General features: G+C 44.4%; 2 protein-coding genes and 1 pseudogene across 2 annotated transcripts in view; 2 read left to right on the forward strand and 1 right to left on the reverse strand.

Annotated features, from left to right (window-relative positions):
• LOC147034323 (uncharacterized) overlaps positions 1-5,297 on the reverse strand; it is a 62,824-nt gene extending 57,527 nt beyond the window's left edge. Inside the window, exons 1-3 of the mRNA XM_085880813.1 lie at positions 5,074-5,297; positions 631-822; positions 447-542 (exon numbers count right to left, since the gene is read on the reverse strand). Of these exons, the coding sequence (XP_085736939.1) occupies positions 447-542; positions 631-822; positions 5,074-5,146 (361 nt within the window). The 5' untranslated portion in view covers positions 5,147-5,297. The remainder of the gene's footprint in view (positions 1-446; positions 543-630; positions 823-5,073) is intronic.
• The window catches only part of EPM2A (EPM2A glucan phosphatase, laforin), an 87,546-nt gene continuing 61,249 nt past the window's right edge, over positions 626-26,922 (forward strand). The window contains exon 1 of the mRNA XM_085880841.1: positions 626-839. The gene's annotated coding sequence lies outside the window, so the exon portion shown is untranslated. The remainder of the gene's footprint in view (positions 840-26,922) is intronic.
• Positions 7,833-7,978, forward strand: LOC147034326 (signal recognition particle RNA; annotated as a pseudogene).

Here is a 26,922-nt window from a genome sequence, read left to right on the forward strand (position 1 = left end):
ATAGCTCGGATGTCTTGAACAAGTCTTTGTGCTCTCTCGTCTGGATTTGATTACTGACGTGACTACAAACTGTAACTCTGCTGTTTTGAAGGCAGGGCATTGTATCATCCCTTTGATGGGATGTTTAGCTGAAGACCCATCTGGCAGCATTAACTGCTTGAAATTATACATTCTATTTTTTTCCGCCGATGCAGAGCGACTCAAGTCCTTATATAGACTGTTTTTTCTTTATATACACTCTGCAGTTGCCTACTAAATGCCTTGATGGCAATTTGGGATTGGCACAAAAATGCTTTTGCACAATATCCCACTAAATTAAAGTACTGTACTACTACAACGATGACTACAACCATTTTCCCATATTAAGAGGTTGGTTTGTCGTGAAGTACAATATCATTTTTCTAATATGATTTTGATGAATTGCAGAAACATTTGTAGAAGCTCACGTGAAGGGATCTCCACACGGTAGACTGGCTGACCCAGGCCACGCCGGTTCTCCGCCCGGAGGAGAACGAAGTACGGTAAGCCAAAATCTGCACGAGCTGCAAAGGCAAAACAATGTGGATCGATGTCAGGACATTCCATCTTTTCCATCCCCATCAGTCTCCTCGAGATCGTGTACCATCGTACCCACATCACGGATGAGGTACGAGCGCACGCTGGCGGGAAGTCCCACGCTCCTCAACTGATCGAGATTGTGCCCATAGCTGAGTCTGTAGGAGGTCACGGGGCGCTGCGCGGTGAGCCGTGGAGGACTCCATGTCATCCAAAGGCCTCGGCCAGCAGAGAGGACCTTGAACTGGCGTGGACGCAGAGGATATCCTGACAATAGAACATTGGTGAGCTCTTATGATGCAAGTGCACCTGAGTCAGTCAGTCAGTCAGTCAGTCAGTCAGTCAGTCAGTCAGTCAGTCAGTCAGTCAGTCAGTCAGTCAGTCAGTCAGTCAGTCAGTCTCTCTCTCTCTCTCTCTCTCTCTCTCTCTCTCTCTCTCTCTCTCTCTCTCTCTCTCTCTCTCTCTCTCTCTCTCTCTCTCTCTCTCTCTCTCTCTCTCACAATAAATGTCAGCAGTTGTTCCTGAGATAATCATAGCACTCGGGTGATAGTTAGAACCTAATAGAATATGCAGCACAAATTGCTTTAATATAGAGCAAACACTGGTTGTCCTTATGCCCTAAAGGTGCAGTAAAGGAGAATCTATAATGAGCAAAGGTACCCAAAAGGCGTTGCTGAGCAACGCCGGGATCCTCCTTCCGCCACTTTCCCTCCCTCCTCCCACTCTTCCCCTACATCCTACCACCCCACCCTTCCCCCCTCCCCCTACAAAGGTACCCAGTGTTGTCTGGGATCTAACGTACATCTATTGGACTACCACAATTAAGCACACATTTAGAGATAAACATTTTATTCATGAAGCCATAAAATATTGAACAGAAATATCAACAACATTGAACATATTATTGTCATGATTTTAGGTAGACAATATTGAATGTTTTTCCATCAAGGGCCAGATCATGCATCAGGATCAAAACTGCTTGTTTAAAATTTTTCGCATGGTGTATATATGGAGAAAATTAGCTGAGGTGGTAACCTTTCTGCGACAAATTCTTCTTTCACCCTTGAGAGTTATGTCGTTAAATGAGCAGTAGCATTACCTTTAAATCGATGTGTAGGTTGTGTTTACTCTTTTCAGTTTCAGAATAATTAGTGATTGGCGCATTTGAGAGGTCATGTGACTCCTTCACCATCTTACTGATCGTGATTTTTCACATCTGATACAATATTTGATGATTGGAGCTCACCATCTCACCAATTCGAAAGCTATCCGGGTTGAAATCCGAAAAAAAATTGGGCTTTTTTAAAATTATAAAGCATTGTATGTATCTATCTACCCTGGGAGACGACGATAGGTGGTGGCTCGTGTGTTGATAAGTTATGAATTGTGAGAAAATGACCGTTTTAAAACCCCGAGTAAGGTGCATTGTGGTAAAAATATGACCCTACAAAGTTTCGTCGCAATTAACCTTGGGAGCTCAGAGTAGGGAAAATGGCGTCATTGAATGCATAAAATCTCTCCAAGCTCCTAATCTTAAAACTATAGCACCGACAAAAGCAATGTATCCATCAATTTGTAGGTATGACTATCAGGCATTCGATGATATGAGTGAGGAAAGTGAAAAAAAAATTTTAAGCGCTTTATCGTTAAGAAACTGTTGCGGCCTGTTCCAAGTCAAGGCATTGCTGAGCAGGCCAAAACAAAATGGTGGCTTAAGACCCCTGCGAGGTGACAGCGGGCTGACCAAGATAGCACGCCACCATCTTGGTAAGGCTTTTTTTTTGTTTGTTTTTAGATGATGAGAACCCCGTTAATTATCTTCAAAAGAGGTGTTTCAATTTACCCAAACCCACAGTTTTCATCCATGCACTCCCTTGGAGTTCCCTTAGGATGCATGCAAAGTTTGGGGGTTTTCATGGTTTTGGAGTAATGGGGAGACACAAATACACACACACACACATATTGGTTCGCGGGCACCAGCAGTGACCACTATTTTTCGTTGTGTCTGTGTGTCTGTCTGTTTGTGACTCTCTCCAGAGCATAGCTCCGTGACGTTTGATGCGATCTTGATGAAACTTGGACACCAGCTGGATATCATGGTCTAGTTGTGTCTTTTTGTATGAGGGGCGTCCCACGCCCCTTGTGGGTGAAGCCACGCCCACTTGAACTTTTTTTCTTGCAATTTCATTTCCTAGAAGCTGTGCGTAATGTCCATAAGTACAACATATAAAAAATCCGATTTGATTTGGTCAATTTTGACGGAAGAGATAGGTTTTTACGGTAGGGCTTCCTCAAAAGCTTCCACTAACTCAATTGCACCTCTCATGGCATCGTTCAATAATGCCCGCGAACCATCGTCGCCTCCCGGCTTGTTTTTATTATTATAGATGTACACATTGATATGTGGTTGGGAAGGGTAAATTGGGAAAAGCGAGAAAGAAGGATGACAGAGAAAAAGGAGGGTAGTTGAGTATGGGAGGAGTGGAAAGAGAACAACATGAAGTGTTGGAGAGGATAGGAGTAATAGCGAACAGAAGGGAATTGGCATATATGGAGTCGGGGAAGGGATAATGTAATAAATGTGGCCATACTTGCACACGTCTTCATACATGTCCCCTCAAATGCTAGTTAATATTAGGAACACAAGTTGGTATCAGCACCAGCCCGTCCGAGTTCCATTTCCACACGCACATCGTCGAAAGCACTCCATAGCACTAATGGTTGGTTGACGTGTCCACCTACCTTGCATGCCGGGGAGCAGTGTCATGCTTCCAGATCGATGAAACGACCCTGAGAATTAAACGCATGATGATAGGTTCACGGTATCCTTGAAATGGGTGTGTACAGCGAGTACATTCGGTTCTAATTTATACCATTTTGCTCTACATTTCTATTTTGTGCAACAAAACTTGATCTCACGTTTGGTTGGTACTTTGTTGAAGCCAAATAGATATGCTATTGGTACGTCAGTCAAGCACGGCCAGAATGGATTCAATTTACGGATTGGAGGTATTGGTGGGTACGATGAGACAAAAGAACCAATTGTCTGCAACTGAGGTTTGGGATATGGGAACCATTTCAACAATGTGTTGTCGTTTGCTGTGTAGTTTTGGCTGCCAGGATGTGGGAATGGTACGCACACTCGCCTACAAGTTGTCTAGCCTGGGTTTGAATCCCAAACCCAGCAATAAAGTCAACTCGGTGTATTACAGGCAGGGTCGTTCATCAATGTATCTTCCATCCCTCATATGGGCGTTAAACGGACGTCCTGTCCGCCGGAATTAGTTTGTGGACGTTGAAGATCCCACGGTGTCCTTCGTAAAGAGAAGGCGAGCTATCACTGTTACCGTGAACACATTCTAAATTCCTGCCCTGGCTTCCTGTGTCGGAGTGGTGACTCAAGTTATAGCAACTACTTCAGCAGCACCGACACTGTATAGACTATGGTATAGACTATACAGCATGGAATCTGATCTACTCGTCTTATATGCAGCACAAACCTGTGTCACTGGCTGAGGACGTGGCTGTGCCGCTGATGCAGTGCCCTCTGTAGGTTAGGGCAGGAATTTGTAATGATGTCAGCGATAGCTCGCCCACTCTTTGTGAAGGACACTGGGAGATCTTTAACGTCCACCAACTAATACTGGGAGATGCGACGACGGCAGGTTTTTGTATTTTTGTATACATAGTCGAGGCTCGTGGAAGAGCTAGTTTGACGTCCATCCAAGGGACGGTACACACATTGATGAATCGCCGTGCCTGCGGAACACCAGGATGACAGTTTATAGCTGTGCCGGATTCTAACACAGCCGAGACAGCTTAGAGGTGAGTAGAGTGTGCACAGCTCTCGGCCATCTGTGTTGTGCAGCATTCGTGTCTTGGTCTTGCCGTGTCCAACTCTCCACGAGCCTTACGCGGCTCAGGTTGACCACACCTCGAGATTGCACCTGTACCTTACATCTGTGCCAAAGACCTTTAAAAGAGACGCCTTGATGTGAACAGGTGAAACATTTCCAACGTGCACAACACCCACAAAGTGAACGGCGAAGTCGACAATTTATAGGGAAAAAAAAATAAAATTAAAATGATGTTCCACATGAACTCAAAGCTCATCATCGTGATCGTGACGTTGACATTTCCCCCCAACGATCGTATTGATCGCCTGCTGGACACAACATGATCACAACATGCTGTTGCATCGAATCGAACGACTCGGGGGGTCGGGGGGGGGTCCGACTTGATGGGCGACCCTTTATAAGTTCATGCAGATGGAAGGAATTCAACCAAAAGAGCACGAAAGTACGTGCACAATTAAAACAGACAAAAACCTTTCCTTTTTCTGTTTTGTCAACGAAATCAATTTATTCCCCCATCAAGGGGGGGGGGGGGAAAGCCAACCTCAGGACGAGCCCATGAACACAATCCTGTCCACGGAATTACCGAGTAACTGTTTGTCTCTGTGTGCGAGATCCACGCTCGTTGCTCGTACACCGAAAGGTAACGTGAACACAGTCTCACCTTTCTGCGCGCTTGAAACACCTCGAAGGAGCGCGCGCGTGAGCAGCACGAGGAGGAGAGCGCGCGACCACATGGCACCACGAGGAGGAGGAGGAGGAGGGCGCGACCACGAGGTGCGTGCGATTCCTGGAGAGCAACCGGCGGAGAGGAGGAGGAGGAGGAGGACGACACGCTCGTGAACGGCGCTCCGTGCCTGCAGGAATGAAGTACCCGCGCTTCTGGCGAGGAAACTCGAAATGACGTCATAACTGCTTCTCACTCCCACCCTCATCCGGAGGAGGCAATGCGAGTCATTTGCTGTTTTGGTTTTTTTTTTTTACAAAACAATTTCCTTTCACAAAATTCATGCTTTTGACGTGTCCGATCATATTTCGATAGAGGAGAAGAAAAAAAATATATATATATATATATGTTTATAATTGTGGTGAACGAAAAAAATGAAAACACCATTAAAAAATCATTTAATAGGATGTTGGGCCTCCACGTGTGGCCTGGCCGGCTCGGCCTGTATGTTCCACGGCATGGAGTCCACACAGCGTCTGTAATTGTGCGGGACGGATGAGGCACCATTATTCCACGAGAAAGTCAATCAATTCGCACCTGTTCGCTGGAGCTGGAAACGCCGTTTCAGGCGTCGTTCCACAATATCCCACAAAAGCGCGATTGGGTTCAGATCTGGTGATTGAGAAAGCCATGACGTGTGGATGTGCTCATCAAACCAATGGGCGACCACACGTGATTTGTGGATGGGGGCATTGGGGGAAGGGTCTCCTCTTGCAGCCACGCTAGCCATAACTATAGACAACCAGGTCTGGGCAGCATTTTATTCATAACCCTAAGCATGCTGGGATGTTATTTGCTTAATTAACACATGGGCCACACCTGCATGGAAGCCGTTACTTGGTGTCCCTCATTTATCCTGGTGTTTCCATTTTTTTTGTCCACGACCTGAAAATATATATATATATATATATTTATATATATTTTTTAATATGTTGGGTGGTCGCTAGACTACCGTTTTTCTCAGGTTTTCCGTCTGCCTGTTTGTTTGTATGTCATGGACAGCTCTGGAGGCCAGAGGAGTCAACCAATTTTGATGAAACCTGACTGGTAGGGTCATACCAGGATCTAGTTCTATGCTTTTGAGCACTGTTTCTCTGGGCGCCACCGTTGCCAGCAAACGGGACTTTGAAATTTTAGAAAAAAATCCGAAATTTTTTTTTTTGAGAAAATCAAAAATCGGCTTCCGTGCTTTCATGCGCACTATAATCGACCTCTTTGTCAAAAATTTTCAGCCCGATCCGTCAAAAACTGTATGACTAGTATGCAATTATATAGTGACCACCCATGTCACCTACCGGCTTGTATGTATATATATATATATATATATATATATATATATATATATATATATATATATATATATATATATATATATATATATATATATATATATATATATTAACAAACCATGCATGCTTCCCCATTGTCTCGGGGTACTCGGCATTGCTTGGTGCTGTTCTAATCCTGTTGGCATTTTGAAGAAATCAAATTTTGTCTTTTTTTTCTATTTATTTTTTTTGTGGGGACCTAAACCACCTCTCTACATTCATAAATGACGATAAACACGATGGTGCCTTATTTTCGTTTGGAAATTTTCCAACACAGGATTCCATTATTGTTTGTACTCACGACAAAAGGTTCGTTTGTAGTGAGTGGTCTGTGCATCATGGTCACGAACCACTGTGATCATCATGACCTTCTTCCTCCAGCACCACTTGTCCCTCCAACTTTTATCTTTCGCTAATTTCGCCTCAACTGTTTCACTGTACTGTGTGGGGCATGCCAACGCAAAGATGGTCTTCTGAATAATCCAAATGGCGGACTTAGTAAATTCCTTCAAACATGTTCTTCTCAAGACCCACCAGTCAGAATGCTACCAGATTTGGGTGACAACATTAAGCCAGGGAAGGGATGTTAAATTGCAGAGGTCATGACGATCACATGACCAGAAGTGTGTCAAAATGGCTGACTGTCAAGTTTGGGGAAAATCACGTAAATTCCTTCAAAAATCTTCTTCTCCAGACCCACCAGTCAGAATGCCACCAAAATTGGGTGACAAAATTAGGATAGGGTAGGGATGTTAAATTGTGGAAGTTATGCTGATCATGTGACCATAAGTGTGTCAGAATGGCCGACTTCGTAAATGTTTGGGAAAATCGCTTCATTCCTTTAAAAATTTCTTCTCTCGATCCACCGGTCAGAATGCTTCCGAATTTTTGGTGACATTAGGACAGGGTCGTGATGTTAAATTGCAGAGGTCATGCCAATCACATGACCGGAAGTGTTTAAAATGGCAGACAGTAAATTTTTTGGAAAAATCGTGTAAATTCCTTCAAAAATGCTCTTCTTCAGACCCATGAGTTAGAATTCTATCAAATTTTGGTTACAACATTAGTCTTGGGCCCAGATTAGCTGCAGGTCCACTGGTCCTATTTTTATTGTTCCCCTGTGCACATGAAGCGAAAAATGGGGTTAAGCGATTGGTGGACCACATACATGTCTGTATGTCTGTCTGATTCGTCCACCACATACATGTCTGTATGTCTGTCCATTTTATTCATAAATATAAAAAAAACATTGTGTGTATTTGTGTATTTGGCTGTCCCCTTCATAAGGACAAGTTGAGTAGAGTAAAGCGAGTATTCATTTATGTCCGTGGATGTCTAATAAATAAGGAAGATATAAGCACACCTGATACTGGGCGTAGTGGCGTGCGCCTGTAATCCGGCTACTCGGAGGCTTGGGTTGGAGGATCGTTTGAGAACGGGAGCTCTGCTCTGCTCTGGGCCGTGCTATGAGAGGGTGTTGGGCAGCCTGTAATCATGGCGAAACCCAATCCATATCCCTGTGTCGTAACAGGCGACCAGGGTTGCGTCAGGAAGGGCATCCGGCGTAAAACCTGTGCCAAATCAGTATGCGGATCATAACGGATGATCCGCTGTGGCAAACCCTAACGGGAGCAGCCGAAAGAAGAAGAAGAAGAAGCACACCTGACACTAGGCCGAGGCTTCAGACTTTAGCACAATCATGAGGCTGTACCATCAAAATGAAACGTCCCAGAAGATAAAGAAAATAGGGGCACATTTATACATGTAGTGTTTTAAAATAATGCTTTTTTCTTGCTACAAAACATCACATCTTCCAGTCTCCTTGATTTTGTATAAAATAACTCTAACCCATCATTTTTGATGGGCTTTATGATCATCAGTTTATGATGGAGAAACAACTTATTTAAATTGAATGTTATATTTTGAATTTGATTATTGTGACGAATTGGAACACGGACAGGGAGACAAGTCTTTCATTTTAACGTACTTTGGCTCTGAATTTGTCCTGATTGCACATGTGCAGAGAGGAGTATCATAATATTTATGCTCTGTCTGTCTGGCAGTCAAACAAAATTGAAAATCATCCCAAAAAGGAAACTTAGTTTTTAAGAACGTTATAGAGGACACAAACAACAGGCATGAAGAACTTATGTTACGTGTTAGAGTGATGTGATAGACACTGGAGAAAAGAGCGGTAAAACCCGGAAATTATTTCTTATATGCCTTTAAACCTCTTCAAAACCTTTATTTAAATTGAAGTATTTTTTTATGGCGACCTGCACTGCACTGGGTATCGTGTTCTATAGACTCTCCAGTTAAATATGTAAAAATAATAGTTCAATGTAAATAATAGTTCAATGATTAAATTTTGTGACATTATATTGTTGACCACTGATTTGATTATACAGGAGGTGATGTCACGTCGGTTAAAGCATTTGGGGTAAAATGAATATGGTTGTCAAAATAGTCTCTTGTGCTGTGGAGTAAACGTGTTTCATTAATTTCCTCTTGAAGGAAATCATTGAAGTAGCTGCAACTGACAGGAGACTGCTCTCACAATTTGGAGATGGACCTCTCATTCATTTATTCATCAAAGTATCACTCAACTTGCACCATTTCGATGAATAAAACATTTTTCACCATAATAGTCATAAAACCGCCAATAAAAAGCCTGGTGTTGGCTTAACGGTTAAGGTGGCTTGATTTTGAGCCCTTGTTCCTCCCATTGAAATATCACCAGGTGGGTTGACTCAGCTTGTCATCCTTCCGAGGTCGGCAAAATGAGTACCAGCTTCTATTGGAGACAGGGGCCACTGCATCAGCGGCACAGCTGCTCTGACAGAAAATGACGCAATCAGCAGCCACAGGCTGCATATGTAACAATAACATTGACAATTATTGTGACTTAGCACTAGATTTTAGTGCCAACTTCAAATATAAATGAGTGAATAAAGTTATGAAAAACTAAAATAGATAAACATCTGGAATTTTTAAAAGTTATTGTATAGTGAGCAGAAGGGCTGACAAGATAGCTTGGAGAGACTACAGTACCGGTCAAAAGTTTTAGAATACTCCCATTTTTCCAGTTCTTACTGAAATTTAAGCAGTTTAATGTTTCAATGTACTCTGAAATTAAAGCATAGAACAAATGAACAATTTCAGATAAAAAAAATCATGGAATCGTTTTGTTGACCAAAATTTAATCTAAATTTTTGACTCATCAAAGTTGCCACCTTTTGCAGATTTTACAGCCAAACGTACTCGTGGCATTCTTTCTACAATGGAAATCAAATATTGTTCGGAAAGTTTTTCCCAACACTGTTGCAGAACTTCCCACAAATGTGTTGCACTTGTAGGTTACTTTGCTTTCACCCTTTTGTCCAGGTCATCCCAAACCAGCTCGATGGGGTTTAAGTCTGGAGACTGTGCTGGCCATTCCATGATTTGAAGCCTTCCGTCTTGTTCTTTTCTTCGAAGCAAGTTCTCACATAGCCTGGAGGTATGTTTTGGGTCGTTATCTTGGTGAAGGTTGAACTCCTGACCAACTTGACGTCGACCAGAGGGTATTGCATGGCACTGCAAAATGCTGTGGTAGTCCTTTTGGTTCAGGGTGCCTGTCACTCTGTGCAAGTCACCGACTCTGGATCCAGCAAAAGAGCCCCAGATCATCACGCTTCCTCCTCCATGTTTGACAGTTGGTGTCACACACTGAGGAACCATCCTTTCACCTACTCGACAGTGTACAAAAATCCTGCGTGATGAACCAAAGATTTCAAACTTTGATTCATCGTCCATAAGACCTTCTTCCAGTTTTCAGTAGTCCACTGGTGGTGCTTCATGGCACAGGCAAACCTCTTTTTCTTATTTTGCCATCTTAGCAATGGCTTTCTTTCTGCCACTCGACCTGTCAAACCTGCAGTCCGAAGTCTTCTCTTCACAGTTGAAACTGAGACTTCCTTACTTCGACCAGTGTTAAGCTGTGCTTGAAGCTGCTGTCCTGTGAGCCGCCGATCACACAAGCTGTTGACTCTCAGAAACTTGTCTTCTGATTGTGTTGTGGCTTTGGGTCTGCCAGACCTCTTCCTGTCAGAGTTTCCTCCAGTTTCCAAGTGCCTTTTGATGGTGTAGGAAACTGTACTCACTGACACCTTGGTTTTTCTTTGCAATTTCTCTAAAGGAAAGACCTACACTATTAAGGGTTATAATGGTCTGTCTGTCTTCCTTTGTTAATTGTCTTTTTCTCACCATTATGATAACAATATACTACTTCCTGCAGTGCAATATTGTCCAAATAATGCTTCAGAGGGTGCAGCAACACAGTCCGTTCCAACACTGCTTTTATTCAGACAGAGGGTTTGTAACTAATCAACAAAAGTTGGGACACCTGTAGCAATTGTTTGCATCAACTTTCAATGCTTAATTTACTTCCATTGCTGCAGAACAGCTGCAGCTGCCAACCCATTACTTGTTCCCTCAAAAGGGCCTTTTTAACAACTCTGAAATTTCGATTATTTTTCAGTTTTTGGTAACCTAAACGTTTTCTTTTAACCTCTGGCAGTTTACCGCTTTGCTTTGTACCATTTCAGGTTATTCACTTGGCTTGAACTGCTTAAATTTCAGTAAAAACTGGAAAAATGGGGGTGTTCTTAAGCTTTTGACCAGGTCGTGTACAATCACCTTTGATCTGTCTAGCCTGGGGTTCGAATCTCACAATGTGTGTGCCATCCATTGGAAAGATGTGAAGCTGTAGGATAGGACCCGTCCATCAGCAACGTTCGTTGGTGGACGCCACGGTGTCTTTGCGAAGAGTATGGGAGTTGTCGCCGGCACCCTGAACAAATTACAAATTTCTTCCCTGACTGTTAGGAAGACCATCTCACATGACCATTGCCAAGAGACTGCTTCAGCAGTACCACCACAATCTAAAGACTCTGGTACATATGACAAATTTTAAGCAAGATAGATCCATTCCACGAGACATGGAAATCCACGGAGAGGACACTGCTGAGTGCAGAGAATGTCGAGAGAAAATAATCATCCAAAGTGTTCAGAATTTGTTTGAAATGCCTTTGAACAGATAAGAAAGAAAATTAGTCGAGTTGTACAAGATTTAAAACTTTATTTTTTTTTTTTTTACAGGATCCAGGGCTTATAGTGGATCTCTCTCTCTCTCTCTCTCTCTCTCTCTCTCTCTCTCTCTCTCTCTCTCTCTCTCTCTCTCTCTCTCTCTCTCTCTCTCTCTCTCTCTCTCTCTCTCTCTCTCTCTCTCTCTCTCTCTCTCTCTCTCTCTCTCTCTCTCTCTCTCTCTCTCTCTCTCTCTCTCTCTCTCTCTCTCTCTCTCTCTCTCTCTCTCTCTCTCTCTCTCTCTCTCCCTCTCCCTCTCCCTCTCCCTCTCCCTCTCCCTCTCCCTCTCCCTCTCCCTCTCCCTCTCCCTCTCCCTCTCCCTCTCCCTCTCCCTCTCCCTCTCCCTCTCCCATACATACATACATACATACATACATACATACATACATACATACATACATACATACACACGGACATGGACGTACAGATGAATGCAAAGAGCACAGCACAGGACTGTGAGACAAGAGAAACACAGCCACTGAGCTTGAGGGAAGTGTTGCCACTTCCTGGAGCACCCTGGGTACCAGCGAAACCACAACAATGGCACCACCTTTCTTCCTGCACTCAGCGGGGCATTTCCTCCTCTCCATGGTTGCCAACCTATGGGAATTGTCCATGCTCTCTCCTTGTAAATGCTGAACGTCAAGCAAGGAAGCAGCACGTACCATTTTTTAAGTCTTTGGTGTGACTCGGCCGGGATTTGAACCAGCAACCTCCCAGTCTCAGAGCGGATGCTCTAACCATTACACCTGGTTTTGGTTTTTTGGACGTATTGTGCTCTCACCATAACACCTGGTTTTGGTTTTTTGACATACTGTGTAAGGTACAAGGTACAAGGTATTTATTGACTTATTACACCAGAGCAAGCCTCCAAAGTGTTAACATACTGTTGAATAGCAAAATGCAATCCAGAAAATTGGAGAAATTGAATTTGAGGAGACAAGCTGGTAATGATAGCAGTGAGCATAATTTCTCTAGTCGGTGGGTTAAGTTTTGAGTAATTCCCATATTACATAGGTGTTACAATATATTACTTGATATTCAATGAAGTGTTGTTTGAAAGTTTCTGATTTAACCCAACAAAATAGTTCACATGAGCTTGTGAAAAGGAGAAATTACAGCAAACTGAGTGAACGAATCCCCACACACTATCCAAGCAACTTAGATTCAAACATGTATCAAAGAATTTGCTCAAATATCACATTTTTAATGTGATTATCAAAATGGTGGAAGTCTGTCTGTAGTTATTTTCTTTACCTCCACCACTGAACGTAGATGGAGGTTATGTTTTCACCCCTCTCTGTCTGTTTGTCTGTCTGTCTGTGAGCAGGATATCTCAAAAAGTTTTGGACGGATTCGACCGAAATTTGGTGGACAGGGGATGGGTTTGTGATGAGGATAAATTGATTCGATTTTGGTCACGATCTGGATCCTAGAATATTTTTAATTTTTAAAGTGATTCTTCACCATTGATAGTGCCACAAACGATACGTAGTGTGATATTTGAAAACGTTATGGACGAGAGATAACACAACTAGGTTCACGAGTTGGGTAGGTGACGAGAACAAGCCGGTTCGATTTTGGTTCAGGTCCGGATGTAGATCCGGCCTATCAGTGGGATTCAAAACGTAAACTGTTCAACCTGGCATAGGTACGCGCTCTTCCGAGTGCCATTGTCGTTTATCAAAAGATAAGTTTATCATGAGCCAAACAACTGGATTCCTCGAATGACTATTACACGACATATTGATTCACTCTGGGCAGGAAACGATGAATTATTTACTTTGGACCTGAGAAATGGGGACACTGGGAGGGGAAAAAAACAAATAACTCTTAAAAACATCACTTACCTACACAGGGAATCCACAATATAAAACCCTGTAGGCCTTCCCACATTTCTTTCTTTCTCTCTCTCTCTCTCTCTCTCTCTCTCTCTCTCTCTCTCTCTCTCTCTCTCTCTCTCTCTCTCTCTCTCTCTCTCTCTCTCTCTCTCTCTCTATCTCTATCTCTATCTCTATCTCTATCTCTATCTCTATCTCTATCTCTATCTCTATCTCTATCTCTATCTCTATCTCTATCTCTATCTCTATCTCTATCTCTATCTCTATCTCTATCTCTATCTCTATCTCTATCTCTATCTCTATCTCTATCTCTATCTCTATCTCTATCTCTATCTCTATCTATATATATATATATATATATATATATATATATATATATATATATATATATATATATATATATATATATATATATATAACAGGCCATCAGTCCTTTGTTCTTTAGGTGTCATCATTGATCACGAGGGTCACTTAATCATTGTTAATGATGCAACTTATCCAGAACAGACTCAGTGAACAGACTCAATGGTCAGAGCGTGTGGTCTGAGTCTGGGCGGTAGGTATACCAAAGAGTTTTAAAATAAAAATGGTATGTGCTGTTTCTTTGTATAACGCTTGGCATTTGAAAGGATAGAGCACGGACAAACAACCACAAGTTGGCAACCACAAGTTGGCAACCACAAGTTGGCTTTGGTGGGCCGAAAGGCCTCCTCCGACGTCGAGGTTCCTCGTAAGGGAACTCATATCAAAAATGTTACTCGAACAATGGGGCATGGCCAGTGTGGGTGGGAAGACAGCATTTTCTCAAAGGCCTTTATAGCCATGTTGCCTCGAGGCCCACAAAACGTGCCCTTGGTGTTTCAAATCATGTACGTTCTGTTAGCTTTGAACCAAAGCCTTCCCATGTTGTGCAAAGCTTCACAGTGAAGTTATCCTTGGCTCATGGCCGGAGCCCTCTGTTGGCCTGAATTTGTATGCCTTATGTTTTGCATTCATTAAAAAATTATTACTTTCTGGTGGCCACGCTGCTTCTCAGAAACATTGTCTGTTCATCACTGCACAGGCTTTCCAAACAAGTTTGCAAAACAGCAAAGAACAGTTTATCTGCAAAGGCTGTTTAACCAGGAACGCATCATACATGCGGCGAGCTTGTTGCATCAATGTGCAATGCCCCTAAATGTATTTTACTGATGGTGACAGTTTATACAATACGGTATTCCTCGAACAAATGCGGATATGGCAATCCTCCTTACATGTGCTTCAACGACGTTTATGAATGAACCGGTGGAAGCAAATAGCGTAACAAGGCTCCGAAATTAATAACCCACAGTGGCCATGCGGTTGGACTGGGTTTCAGTGTCTGACCCTGCAGCAAGGCCCCCATATCATGCTACAGAAAATAATTTCCAAACACAAACGGTCTGGAAGCAATTTCTGCAGCCAGCTGTCATTGCCTCATGTCCACCATATGCTTTCAAGGCACCCTGAGTCACTCCGACAAATGCATCTCCGATAGATGTTTGCATACATACAACTTGAAGAAAGATTTGCCTGTAAGCAATTGAATCTGAACCTCTGCCTCGTGATGCAGGGAACCCAGTTTCAAATTTTATAAACCATATGTGTTTGTCCATTGTCTACAAATGTCCTTGTGATTCATGATGGAGTACGCTGGCGTCTCGCAATGTCTTTGTCAGGACTGTGCCTACGTGATGTCTTTCCCCATGCATGTGAAGCGAAAAGTTGGTGTGAAGCAATTGGTTCATGTCCGTCTGTCCAGATGAACGTTTGTCTTATCAAGTTTATGATTGAGGAACAACTTAAGTAAATCGAATGTTAGATGTTGAACACGAATCGGAACATGAACAAGAAGACAGATTTGCTGTTTTACCGTACTTTGGCTTTGAATTAGGCCCGATCATGCTGCGCAGAGAGGAGGAGATTATTTTTTTGCCTATCTTGCAGTCAAAAAAAAATTGGAAATCATTCCAAACAGGAAATGTATTGTTTATAAAGCTGTCATAAAGGACATATACAACAGGCACGAAGAACTAATGTAATGTGTTGGATGGGAAGATGTAATTAATAATGAAAAATGGAGGTAAAACCGAAATTAATTTGTTTATTCGACTTTTACCTGGTGCCCTGGTGTTGGCTGAATGGTTCGGGTGGTGAGCTTTGGATCCTAGGGTCCTGAGTTCAAATCCTGCTCAGCTGTTGAATTAATACCAGGTGGGGTTAACTCGGCCTGTCATCCTTCCAAGGTTGGCAAAATGAATGCCAGCATGCTGGTATATACTGTGGCGGAGGGGCGACCTGTCCAAGATTGTGCCCAACAGCCAAGGAGACTCTCTCTCTCCATCGAGTGCAGCCTGTGGCTGCGGGTTGCATCATTGGTTGGGACACAGCTATGCAGCTGATGCAGTGTCCCCCTTACCAGTACACTGGTGTTCATTTTACCGACCTCGGAAGGATGACAGGCTGAGTCAACCTCCTGGTGTATTTTAATTCAGCGGCCAACGGGGATTGAACTCAGAACCCTAGGATCGCAAGCCGCCACCCGAACCAATAAGCCATCACCAGGCTTGCAAAGGAGGCTGCCATCAGTCCTTTGCTCTTTCGGTGTCATCATGGATCACTGGGGTCACTTGATGACCCTGAGCGAGTGGTTCGTGCTCCATCACCCTGAGCGTGTGGTTCGTGCTCCGTCACCCTGAGCGTGTGGTTCATGCTCTGTCACCCTGAGCGAGTGGTTCGTGCTCCGTCACCATGAGCAAGTGTTTCATGCTCCGTCACGCTGAGCGAGCGTCTCGTGCGCCGTCACCCTGAACGAGTGTTGCGTGCTCCATCACCCTGAACGCTTGTTTCGTGCTCCGTCACCCTGAGCATGTGTTTGGTGCTCCATCACCCTGAGCGACTGTTTCATGCTCCGTCACCCTGAGCGTGTGGTTCGTGCTCCGTCACCCTGAACGAGTGTTGCGTGCTCCATCACCCTGAACGCGTGTTTCGTGCTCCGTCACCCTGAGCGTGTGTTTCGTGCTCCATCACCCTGAGCGAGTGTTTCATGCTCCGTCACCCTGAGCGTGTGGTTCGTGCTCCGTCACCCTGAACGATTGTTTCGTGCTCCGTCACCCTGAGTGAGTGTTTCGTGCTCCGTCACCCTGAATGAGTGTTTTGTGCTCCGTCACCCTGAGTGAGTAGTTCGTGCTCCATCACCCTGAGCGAGTAGTTCGTGCTCCGTCACCCTGAGCGAGTAGTTCGTGCTCCGTTAACATGAGTGAGTTGTGAAATAACACCTCATTTCCAAGCCGTTTGCCATATTAATGTGTTTTCTAAATGACCAAGCCAATGTTTTCTTCCCACCCATCACACACAACTGTTTATAAAGAATAATGTTTGTGAACAAATCGCTGAAACGTCTTTATAAATGCAGCGTCGTATTTCGTTGAAAGCTATTGAAGGTTTATGGGTGGTTTACAGTAAGTACTGTACTTGGTAGTCACACTGACTCCAGCTACCGTTTCCCGAAAAATTGCCGATATTGGCCAAGGACGTGTGTGTGTGTGTGTGTGTGTGTGTGTGTGTGTGTGTGTGTGTGTGTGTGTGTGTGTGTGTGTGTGTGTGTGTGTGTGTGTGTGTGTGTGTGTGTGTGTGTGTGTGTGTGTGTGCGTGCCCTCGATGTTCTTAAAGCATAACATATTCTCTGTGCTAACTCTCCTACCCCCACCCGCCCCCCCTTCTCTCTCTCTCTCTTTTTTCTCCTTGTCCCATCCTTGCTCTATCTCCTCCCCTTGCAGTGCAGCATCCTCCTCCTACTCTCTGTCTCTGTCTCTGTCTCTGTCTCTCTCTCTCTCTCTCTCTCTCTCTCTCTCTCTCTCTCTCTCTCTCTCTCTCTCTCTCTCTCTCTCTCTCTCTCTCTGTCTCTGTCTCTGTCTCTGTCTCTGTCTCTGTCTCTGTCTCTGTCTCTGTCTCTCTCTGTCTCTCACTGTCTCTCACTGTCTCTCTGTCTGTGGACATATCCAGACGGTGGTTATGTCCGGGCGGCGTTTGTCTCCAGACGTGTTCGGGCAAGGTTTATGTCCAGATGGGAGTTTGGCTCTTGATAAGTCTGAGTGGTGTTTGTGTCTGGCCAGATTGGCTCCGGACACGTCTTGGCAGTGTTTCTCTCTCGATGTGTCTGGGCAGTGTTTGTCTGCGGGCCCTGTTTATAGTATGACCAGTAGAAAATGGATTTCAGACATTATTTTGTTTCCATCCTCACTGTTTTTCTCTGCAGAATCATTTTAATGAGACAGTATGAATCGTAATTAACGCTCCACTGCTTGTCTGCCTTCCCTTCCTCTCACCTCTCACTGTCTTCCTCTCCTGCACACGTCCTCTCTGCTTTCCCCTCCACCTCTTCATTCTCCCCACTCTCTCTTCCCCCACCCCATCTTTTTAGCCCTCTTCCCTTTAGTATTACCGTCAGCGAAGCGACAGGTGGTATACAATTAAGCCAGTGAGTAGATATTGGAGGTTGAATCCTGATGTATAAGAAGCATAAAATGGAAACAAGAGTGTGAAGAAACAGCGGATGGCGAGGTATTACTGTACTTCCAAGAACCTCCAGTTTAGCAGTACTTCAATGCAAACAAGTAAAAAAGACATAAAATGTCATGGCCCCCGTTGTTTTCATAATTATGCAGCACGGATGGAAAGGCACATCCCATATTTATGTACATCGAAAATGGCTGCCAGTCTACAAGTCGGCCATCTTTGATCAGATCGCAAAATAAAGTGAATTGCATGTGTGTGCCACCATTTACTGTACTTGTGCCAAGTTTGAACAAAATCAGACCATGCACGTCTGAGAAATGGTTGGGAACACAATTAAGTAACAAAATGGCCGCCAATCGGCCATCTTGGATCTCATCTTGAAACGAAATAACGTGCATATGTAAGCCATCATTCCTTATCTGTGTTCTAAGTTTGAATAACATTGGTAAATGCATGTCTGAGAAATGGTTGAGGATGTGTTCGACACCGGTTTTCTTCACAATTAAAATGGCCCCCAGTCAGCCATTTTTGATCGCATCACGAAACAAAATGATGTGCTTATGTATACAATCATGTGTTGTCTTTGTGCTGAGTAAGCATAAAATCGGCTCATGCATGTCCGAGATATGGTTGCGGACACACGCACGCACGGACGCGAAAATTGAGACAAAATCCATAAGCCCCGTTTCAGACTAAGTCCAAGGGGGGGCTAATATATAAGGGTGGTATTTCGGGACTGTTTCTGGACAACTTCATTAGATCTAAATTTCCGGCTTGTTTTTTTTTTAATGAATGTTAAAATTATTATTTTATTATAATTGAAATAACACGATCGTGTTCTATAAACTCTATAATTGGATAACTTGGAATGAAACACATGTGGCAATGACAACAGTCCAAAAATGGTAAGTATTTATCTTGTATGTGCACAGAGCTATTCGGTTCACTGTTAGGAATATTATCAATCAGCAAGCATCCTCACCATTTGACCACTGGCATTACTCTGTTTTCGTAACACCAGCCATGTGGTGGCATTTGTCTCTCGTACAAGTCACCAACAACCCGCTGTCACTGCAATCTCCGAAGAAACTTTCCCATTTCTAAAAAAGAAGCAAACGATTATTTGCTGAACAAGATGGTCAGTGCAGCATTCTCCGGACCATGTTACAAGTCGATGACATCATCGCTTTCAAGGTGCTTCCTGTACGGCAGTGATAGGATGACTCTCGAAGATGGATGGGCACCCTCTATGTGGTTTGTGCAGACTAATGATAAATACAACTTCCTTTTCAAGGAACTTCAACGCAGCAGAAGGCCGCTAGGCCCATCAAAGCCTGCCCAATGGTTGCCAACATATGGTTGTTTGTCCATGGTCTATCCTTTTTAAATGCTGAGCGTCAAGCAAATAATCAACACATGCCCTTTTTAAAGCCTTTGGTATGACTCAGTTGGGGTTTAATCCACCGACCTCCCAGACTCAGAGTGCAAGCTCTCACCATTACACCACTGAGTCTGATGATGAGTTGACTCCCTTAAGGTTGTAGGGAATCTGCTGTGTGGTTTGTACAGTACTCTGATAGGATGATCTCTGACATCATCATTATCTTCATTATAATCACGCAAAACAGTTTGAGGAGACTGCCTACATACGTTAGACATTGCAAGGCTTACCATGTTCTTGTCAAGGCCTATATCTCTCTGGCTATTACAAGGGAGCAACCTCAGTGCCGCACAGTTTAGCTTCATGCACCAGCCAACTGGCAGGGACTGCAATCTCCCCTCTCTCAATAGCATTGGGCTGCCATCTCCACATCATCTGATATTGATCCCACCTGGAAATACTTTCACAAAAACCTGTTTCTCTCTTCCTCCAGTTTATCCCATCCTATCTGCGGCTAATCCACTTTCCTGACCCTGGTACGTGAAATCCTGTGGGGAGGCAGTTACTATCTAACAAGTCTCCTTCCTCATTGTTATGGTGGTCCCTTATCAGGTCCGTTTTTTTGTATACACAGTCAAAGCTCGTGGAAGAGTGAGAACACTGAATGGATCAGGATGCAACCGAACAAAACTAGAAGGGCACTCGGTAGTGCGCGTACCTCTGCCATGTAATGCCTGATCCACGAGAACATTTCAGGCCCGTTACATTTTTGAAATATGCCCTATCTCTCAATGGTGAAGAACCACTTAAAAAAAGTCTCGGATCCGGACCTTCACCAAAATTGAATAGATGCTTCCATGTCATACACACAACCTGTCCACCAAGTTTCGTCCTAATCCGTCCACAACTTTTTGAGATATCATGCTATATATCGTTTTTGGCCCGATCACTTAATGGTGAAGAATCACTTAAAAATTCTAGTAGTCGGATCCGGATCTTCACCAAAATCTAATCAGTTCGTCCTTATCGCACACCGAACCTCTCCACAAAATTTCATCTGGATCCGTCCAAAATTTTTTGAGATATCCTGCACACAGACAGAGAGGGGTGAAAAAATAGCCACCTTCACCTTTGGTGGTGAAGGTAATGAACAGCAGAGAGATGGGGGAAACACCAGCAGAAGGGTTGAAGGACAAAATAGAGAGAGACCCAGACAAACAAGGGATATGGAAAGGAAAGAGGGGTCGGGCAGAACACATGGGGCGGACAAGACAGAGACAGAAGCAAACTCTCAGGAAGGAGAAACTGGAAGTCTGGAAGAAAGCGGGCCTAGGTGGGGGTTTAACAGGGGTGAACTGGGGTTTGATTCTGGTGTATGTTTCCCCATTATCGCCTCCCTCACCTGCTTACCCCCATGTACTCATGTCTACTGGACCTGAGAAGATCTGTCCAGTCTCAACTCTACCAATGAGGCCTAATGTTCATAGCTCAATGGAGTACTGCTCCTCCCCTATGGGCTGGGGTCTCAGCATCACGTCTTTCTTATTATTTTGTTTGTATACATAGTCGAGGCTCGTGGAAAAGCTAGTACACGAAACGGATCAGGACATAACACACAAAAACAGAATGCAAAACACGCATGCATAGGCTGGTCAAGATGGACACAGAGGATGCATGGGCTGGTCAACATGGACACAGAAGTAAACTCCAAGGAGGAAAAACTGGTAAATTAGGAGGAAGGATTTGGATGGTGTTAACGAGGGTAGAAAAGATCATGGTTTTCGATTGGAGATGATCTGAGATGGTGGTGAACAGCTGTCTTGAAGACCTGGAGGGAAGAATGAGATTGAAGAGGATGTGGAAGTTGATTCCACAGGTTTGGAAAAAGGAACGCATGAGTGGAGGTGAGCAGTGATCCTGGATTCATTTTGGTAGTTTCACCAGAAGTGGGTTGATGCTGGACTCTTTGGAATCTAAACTTCTCAATATTTTTGGAATCTTAACCCTTCCTAAGACAACTGTCTCACTTACAGGTTACTTGAATTGTTTCCTTCCCTCCTTCTTTCTCCTCTTTTCCTGATTGTCCATTCTCTTGTTACTTGGTTATTGTGTCAAAGATTCATCCAATTGCCAGTTCATACTGTTGCGAATTTGGAAACCTATCGCACACAACATACAGGTCCTATAGATCAGTTATATCGGTATGTGTTTTATAGATAGCTCCCTTTTCCCTTGTCTAATGGGTAAATAAATGTTCGTGTGCTGTGAGTTACTTTTGATTGTTCGGATTTCCTTTTATTGGAAAGCACAACATGCAATGACAGCAACGAGTTACTACAGTTCTGCAGAGAACAATGACAACCCTCTGCCCCGGGATTCTCCGCGCACCGAGTGGGGGAGGAGTCGAGCCGCACCGGAGCGCATAAAAGGGGAGTCAGTCAAACGGGACAGCAGTCTGTCTGGCTGGTCTTGGTCGTCGTCCTTGTCCTCCTCCTCGCGATAGAGAGCCTGAGGAGCCGCAGGAGCTGGTCTGGAGCCTGGGGAGAAGCTGGTCTTGGTTGTCGTCATCGTCTTTGTCCTCCTCATCACGATCGAGAGCTCGAGCGACGCCAGTCGCCGCAAGAACCGCAAGGGTCGCTCGCCGGTGTCCGGGTTCGGCTCGCCTCTCGCCGGACCGAGTCAGCTTGAAGACCACATGAGGTGGACAGGTCCAAGACAGACTCTGGTCTTCAGCCTGACTGTCCTCTGGGCTGGAGGTCCGAATAAAGACCATTTGGTCCGATTATTTGGGTGTGTGTGCGTGTGTGTCCGTGGGCCCGTCTGCTAAGTAGTAAATTGTATAAGTGCTTTTTGCCTGAATATACATGCATTCATTAATATTCGGTTTAGCTCTGCCCTTATGTGCTCCCCTCATCCCCCCCCCCAATTGTGAATAAATACCCTGATTGTTGAATGTTTCAGCTCGTTTGTGTCTATTCCTTCATTGGCTTCGCGTGCTGCGTGTTGGAAAGTTAGCCAGGCCATTGCCATTGAAACGGGATATTTGGAACCGACGGATCTCAGCGATCAAACCGCTCGGATCGCACACGGAACGGGTACGCTAAGTGGTTCGTTCCATACGGGAGCCGTTGAGGGTGAATTTCCCCGGTAGGTTGGACCACGTGGGTATTTAGGTAAATTGAAATTGGCAATCGACCCTACCCCACGTGGTCTGTCTATTGGCGAACTTCAGTCCAAAAAGAGACCCGTACTCTTCGGAATTTTTCGAAGAAGTACGATTTGAATTCCGGGCGATTGGTCGAGCCGACTCTGCAGCTCCATCTAGCGGTCGTGCCAGCGGCCAACACCCGGCCCCGTAACAATACCCTCCGTCACCTTACCTCGATCCTGGAGAGAAATAAATGAATGAATAAACAAGCAGTCATTGACTGGTACTTACGAAATCGTCAACTTGACCTCTGACCTTGTCTAATAAAAGCTGTCTCGAGAGAAGGTAGCGACGCAAACCAGAAGTTTCTACGATGATTCTGTACCAAACTATCAAAAATCGAATGTTTGACCTCACTGTGACCTTGACCTTTGACCGATTTTGACCAAAATCTAATCAGCGCTAGCCATCACCCTCCTGAATCACGTGGTGCAATTTGACATAGGAAGCTTCTTCCGTTCTCGAGTTATCGTGCCTACAAACAAACACACACAAACAGATGATGGAAATCATCAATATACTTACGAAATCTTTAGATTTCCCCGGTTGGTTGGAAATCTTGAGATTTCGTAAGTAATAAATGGTGCCAGCGCTTTTTGAGCTGAGAGAGTCCATGATCGAGTGTGATACTCCTCGAGTGGTGATGTGGTGTCTGTACTGGTCATTTAAGAGTGGTGTAGTCAACTGGTTCATCTTACAGGAGTGTTAAAGGATCTTTCTTGTCCTTAGGGTTGGGAGTGAATGGATTTCAATGAAGTATGAATCAATCAAAACAATTAAGACTATATTAGTGGGATCATCAGTAATTCTGGAGGAGACGTCATTGGGATTTTTTTTCGTTATATTGATTTGAGGCTCAAGGTGGCATCTGCACATAATTCCCGTGCAGGACAAACATGACGACGTTGTTATCCCGCCCCCCGGAGGGAGGGAGCAGGATATTATAATCGTCCGGTTTGTTACTTGGCGAAATCTTCGATTTTGTCAAGTATGTTGGTCTGCTCCGTTTGTTACTTACGAAATCTAAAGATTTAGTAAGTATATTGATGACTTCCGTCATCTGTTTGTGTGTTTGTTTGTTTGTTTGTTTGTTTGTTTGTGGGCACGATAACTCGAGAACGGAAGAAGCCACCAATGTCAAATTGCACCACGTGATTCAGGAGGGTGGTGCCTAGAGCTGATTAGATTTTGGTCAAAATCGGTCAAAGGTCAAGGTCACAGTGAGGTCAAACATCCAAAACATTCGATTTTTGATGGTTTGGGACAGAATAATCGTAGAAACTTCTGGTTTACGTCGCGACCTTCTCAAGAGACAGATTTTATTAGACAAGGTCAGAGGTCAAGTTGACGATTTCGTAAGTACCAGTCTATGACTGCTTGTTTGTTTGTCTGTCTGTCTGTTCGCAACTTTACGGCAAAACGGATTGAGCAAACACTATCAAATTTAATCCACAGGTGGGCAATGAACCTTGGACGACCCCACTAACTTTTGGGTCCAATTGGATCAAAGGTCAAGGTCAAGATCACAAAAAGATCAAAATCGTTTTTCGCTCATAACTTCGTCACAAATGATCTGATTTACTTCAAACTAAGCTTATAGTGAACCTTATTATATTTGTCACTTATAATCCTACCCATTCCTATCGTGAAAAATGCATATTTGTGAAGATCGGTAGGGTCCGAAGTTTTGGGGGTCACGGTCATCGGTCAAAATTACAAATTTTCCATGAAAACTAAAACATGGTTACGAAAATACAAGTTTACGGGAAAACGACTGGCTCAAACACTGTCAAATTGTATCCACATGTGGGTAATGAACCTCGGACGACCCCATTAACTTTTGGGTCCAATTAGGTCAAAGGTCAAGGTCAGGTCACGAAAAGGTCAAAATAGTTTTTCGCTCATAACTTCGTCAAAAATGACCCGATTTACTTCAAACTAAGTCTCTGGTGAACCTTATTCTATTTGTCACTTATAATCCTACCCATTCCTACAGTGAAAAATGCATATTTGTGAAGATCGGTGGGGTCCGAAGTTTTATGGTCATAACTTCGTCAAAAATGGTTTAATTGACTTCAAACTAAGAATAAAATATTCCTTATTCTATTCCTTATAATCAACATTCCGAAAACATGGACCATCTTCTATCTTCTCATCCAAACTCTCTCTTCCTCTTATGTGGTGACTTCAATTGTCATCACGCCAGTTGGCTAGGTGTGGGTACCTCTCTCACCTGCCATGGGACATCAGCAAAAGCTTTCTGTGACTCATTGGGACTGACTCAATCGGTCAACTTCCCGACCCGGATCTCAACCAATGGTACTCCATCTCTTCTGGATCTGATTTTGACAAATTTCCCTGACAATATCTGCTGCTCTTCCTTCGCTCCAATTGGTTCTTCTGACCACGTCCTTGTTAAAGTGGACATCTCTCTGGCTGTTATCAGAGAACCACCTCACCACCGTCGAGTCTGGCATTTCACTCAAGCCGACTGGCAGGGTCTCCGAGCAGCCATCAAACTTACAGACTGGTCTCCTATCACTACTTTCTCAAACATCAACTCATCCCGGGAATTCTTTCAAAGAAACTTGCTCTCCCTCATGCACAGATTTATCCCCTCTCGTGTTGAGTTGTCTTACCCTTCCTCCCGCCCTTGGTTTACTGAAGCTTGTGGCGAGGCAGTTGTCCTGAAACAACTTGCCTTTGCCTCATGGAAAGCAAACCCTACTGAGGGCAATCTCAGTTCTTTCCACAAAGCTCGGAACAAGTGTGTATCTACCCTCAGGAGAGCCAGAAAACAACATCTTTCTCATCTCAAGTCTGAACTCTCAAACCTCTCTCCCTCCTCAAAATCCTGGTGGCGTTTAATCAAATCTGTTTCTGGTGTATGTTCCCCCTCCATCCCCTCCCTTACCTCAAATGGCCGCACTGCTGATTCCACACGTGATAAAGCTGAATGTCTAAACTCGGTGTTTGCAGCTAAATCTTGTGTCCCAAACCCATCACTATCTCTACCCACTTTACCCAGTCGCACCCAACTGTCCCTGGACTCTGTATCCTTTTCTCCTGACAAGGTGGAGAGCTTGCTTTCAAACCTCGAGTCAGATTCTGCAACCGGTCCAGACGGCATCAGCCCACGTGTCCTCAAAGCCTGCTCTTCTGCTCTTGCTCACCCTCTCTCTGTTCTATTCACCCTCTCATTTTCCCAAGGTCATCTGCCATCTGCTTGGAAATCTGCTAACATCACTGCCCTGCATAAAAAGGTGCAAAAACAGATCCCTGTAACTACAGACCAATCAGCCTTCTCCCAATCATCAGCAAGGTTATGGAATCCATCATGGCTGCAGACATGAAATCCTTCCTCTTCTCCAATGGCTTGATTTCCAATCATCAATTTGGTTTCAGACCAGGTCACTCTACCCTGGATATGCTGCTACTGCTCTCCCATCAATGGATGGAGGTCCTCAATGCCAGACAGGAAATCCGAGCCGTATCCCTGGACATATCACGTGCTTTTGACACAGTCTGGCACCCTGCCCTACTCACCAAACTCTCTTCCCATGGTATTCAAGGCCATCTCCACTCATGGCTCGCAGACTTCCTCTCCTGTCGCAGTCAACGTGTGGCCCTAAATGGAGTTCTTTCATCCCCTCTTCCTGTGCAGGCTGGAGTTCCTCAAGGTAGCGTTCTGGGCCCTGTTCTCTTTCTGGTTTTCATCAATGATCTCTCGGACTCTCTGGAAAATCCTCTATTTCTCTTTGCCGATGACTCTGCTGCCGGCAAGCAGCAGCTTCTTCGCTCACTGCAGATCTGGATAAAATCACAAACTGGTCCAACACGTGGAACATGTCTTTCAATCCAGACAAATCTCACACTCTCACTATGTCTCTTCGAAAGGACCGTTTACAAAACCCCCCCATCCACTTTCTCAACAATCCTCTGGAAGAAGTCTTTTCTTTCAAGCTTCTGGGTCTCACTATCTGCCATGACCTTTCCTGGGAAAGTCACATTTCCAACCTTGCCTCAAAAGCCAGTCGCCGACTGGGAATCCTCCGTCGTGCAAAGTCCTTCCTCGGCCCTCTTGAGCTCCTGACCACTTACAAAGCTTTTGTCCGTCGCCTGATGGAGTACTGCTCTCCCCTCTGGGCTGGTGCTCCTGCCTCCCACCTTTCTCGGCTTCACGCTGTCGAAACCAGGGCATTTAAGATCATCGGCATCTCCCGCAATGAAGCTGAGTCTTTGGGCCTCTCACTCTATCACCGCAGGTTGGTCGGTGGTCTTTCTGTCTTTTACCGACTCCTCTCCAGCCTTGCCCCCCCTGCTCTCTCTGCGATTTGTCCCAACCACATTTCCACAGGGCGCTCAAGG

This window comes from Eptatretus burgeri, chromosome 1, assembly GCF_056783735.1.
Source record: "Eptatretus burgeri isolate ZD-2024b chromosome 1, Ebu_testis_v1, whole genome shotgun sequence".
Taxonomy (NCBI): domain Eukaryota; kingdom Metazoa; phylum Chordata; class Myxini; order Myxiniformes; family Myxinidae; genus Eptatretus; species Eptatretus burgeri.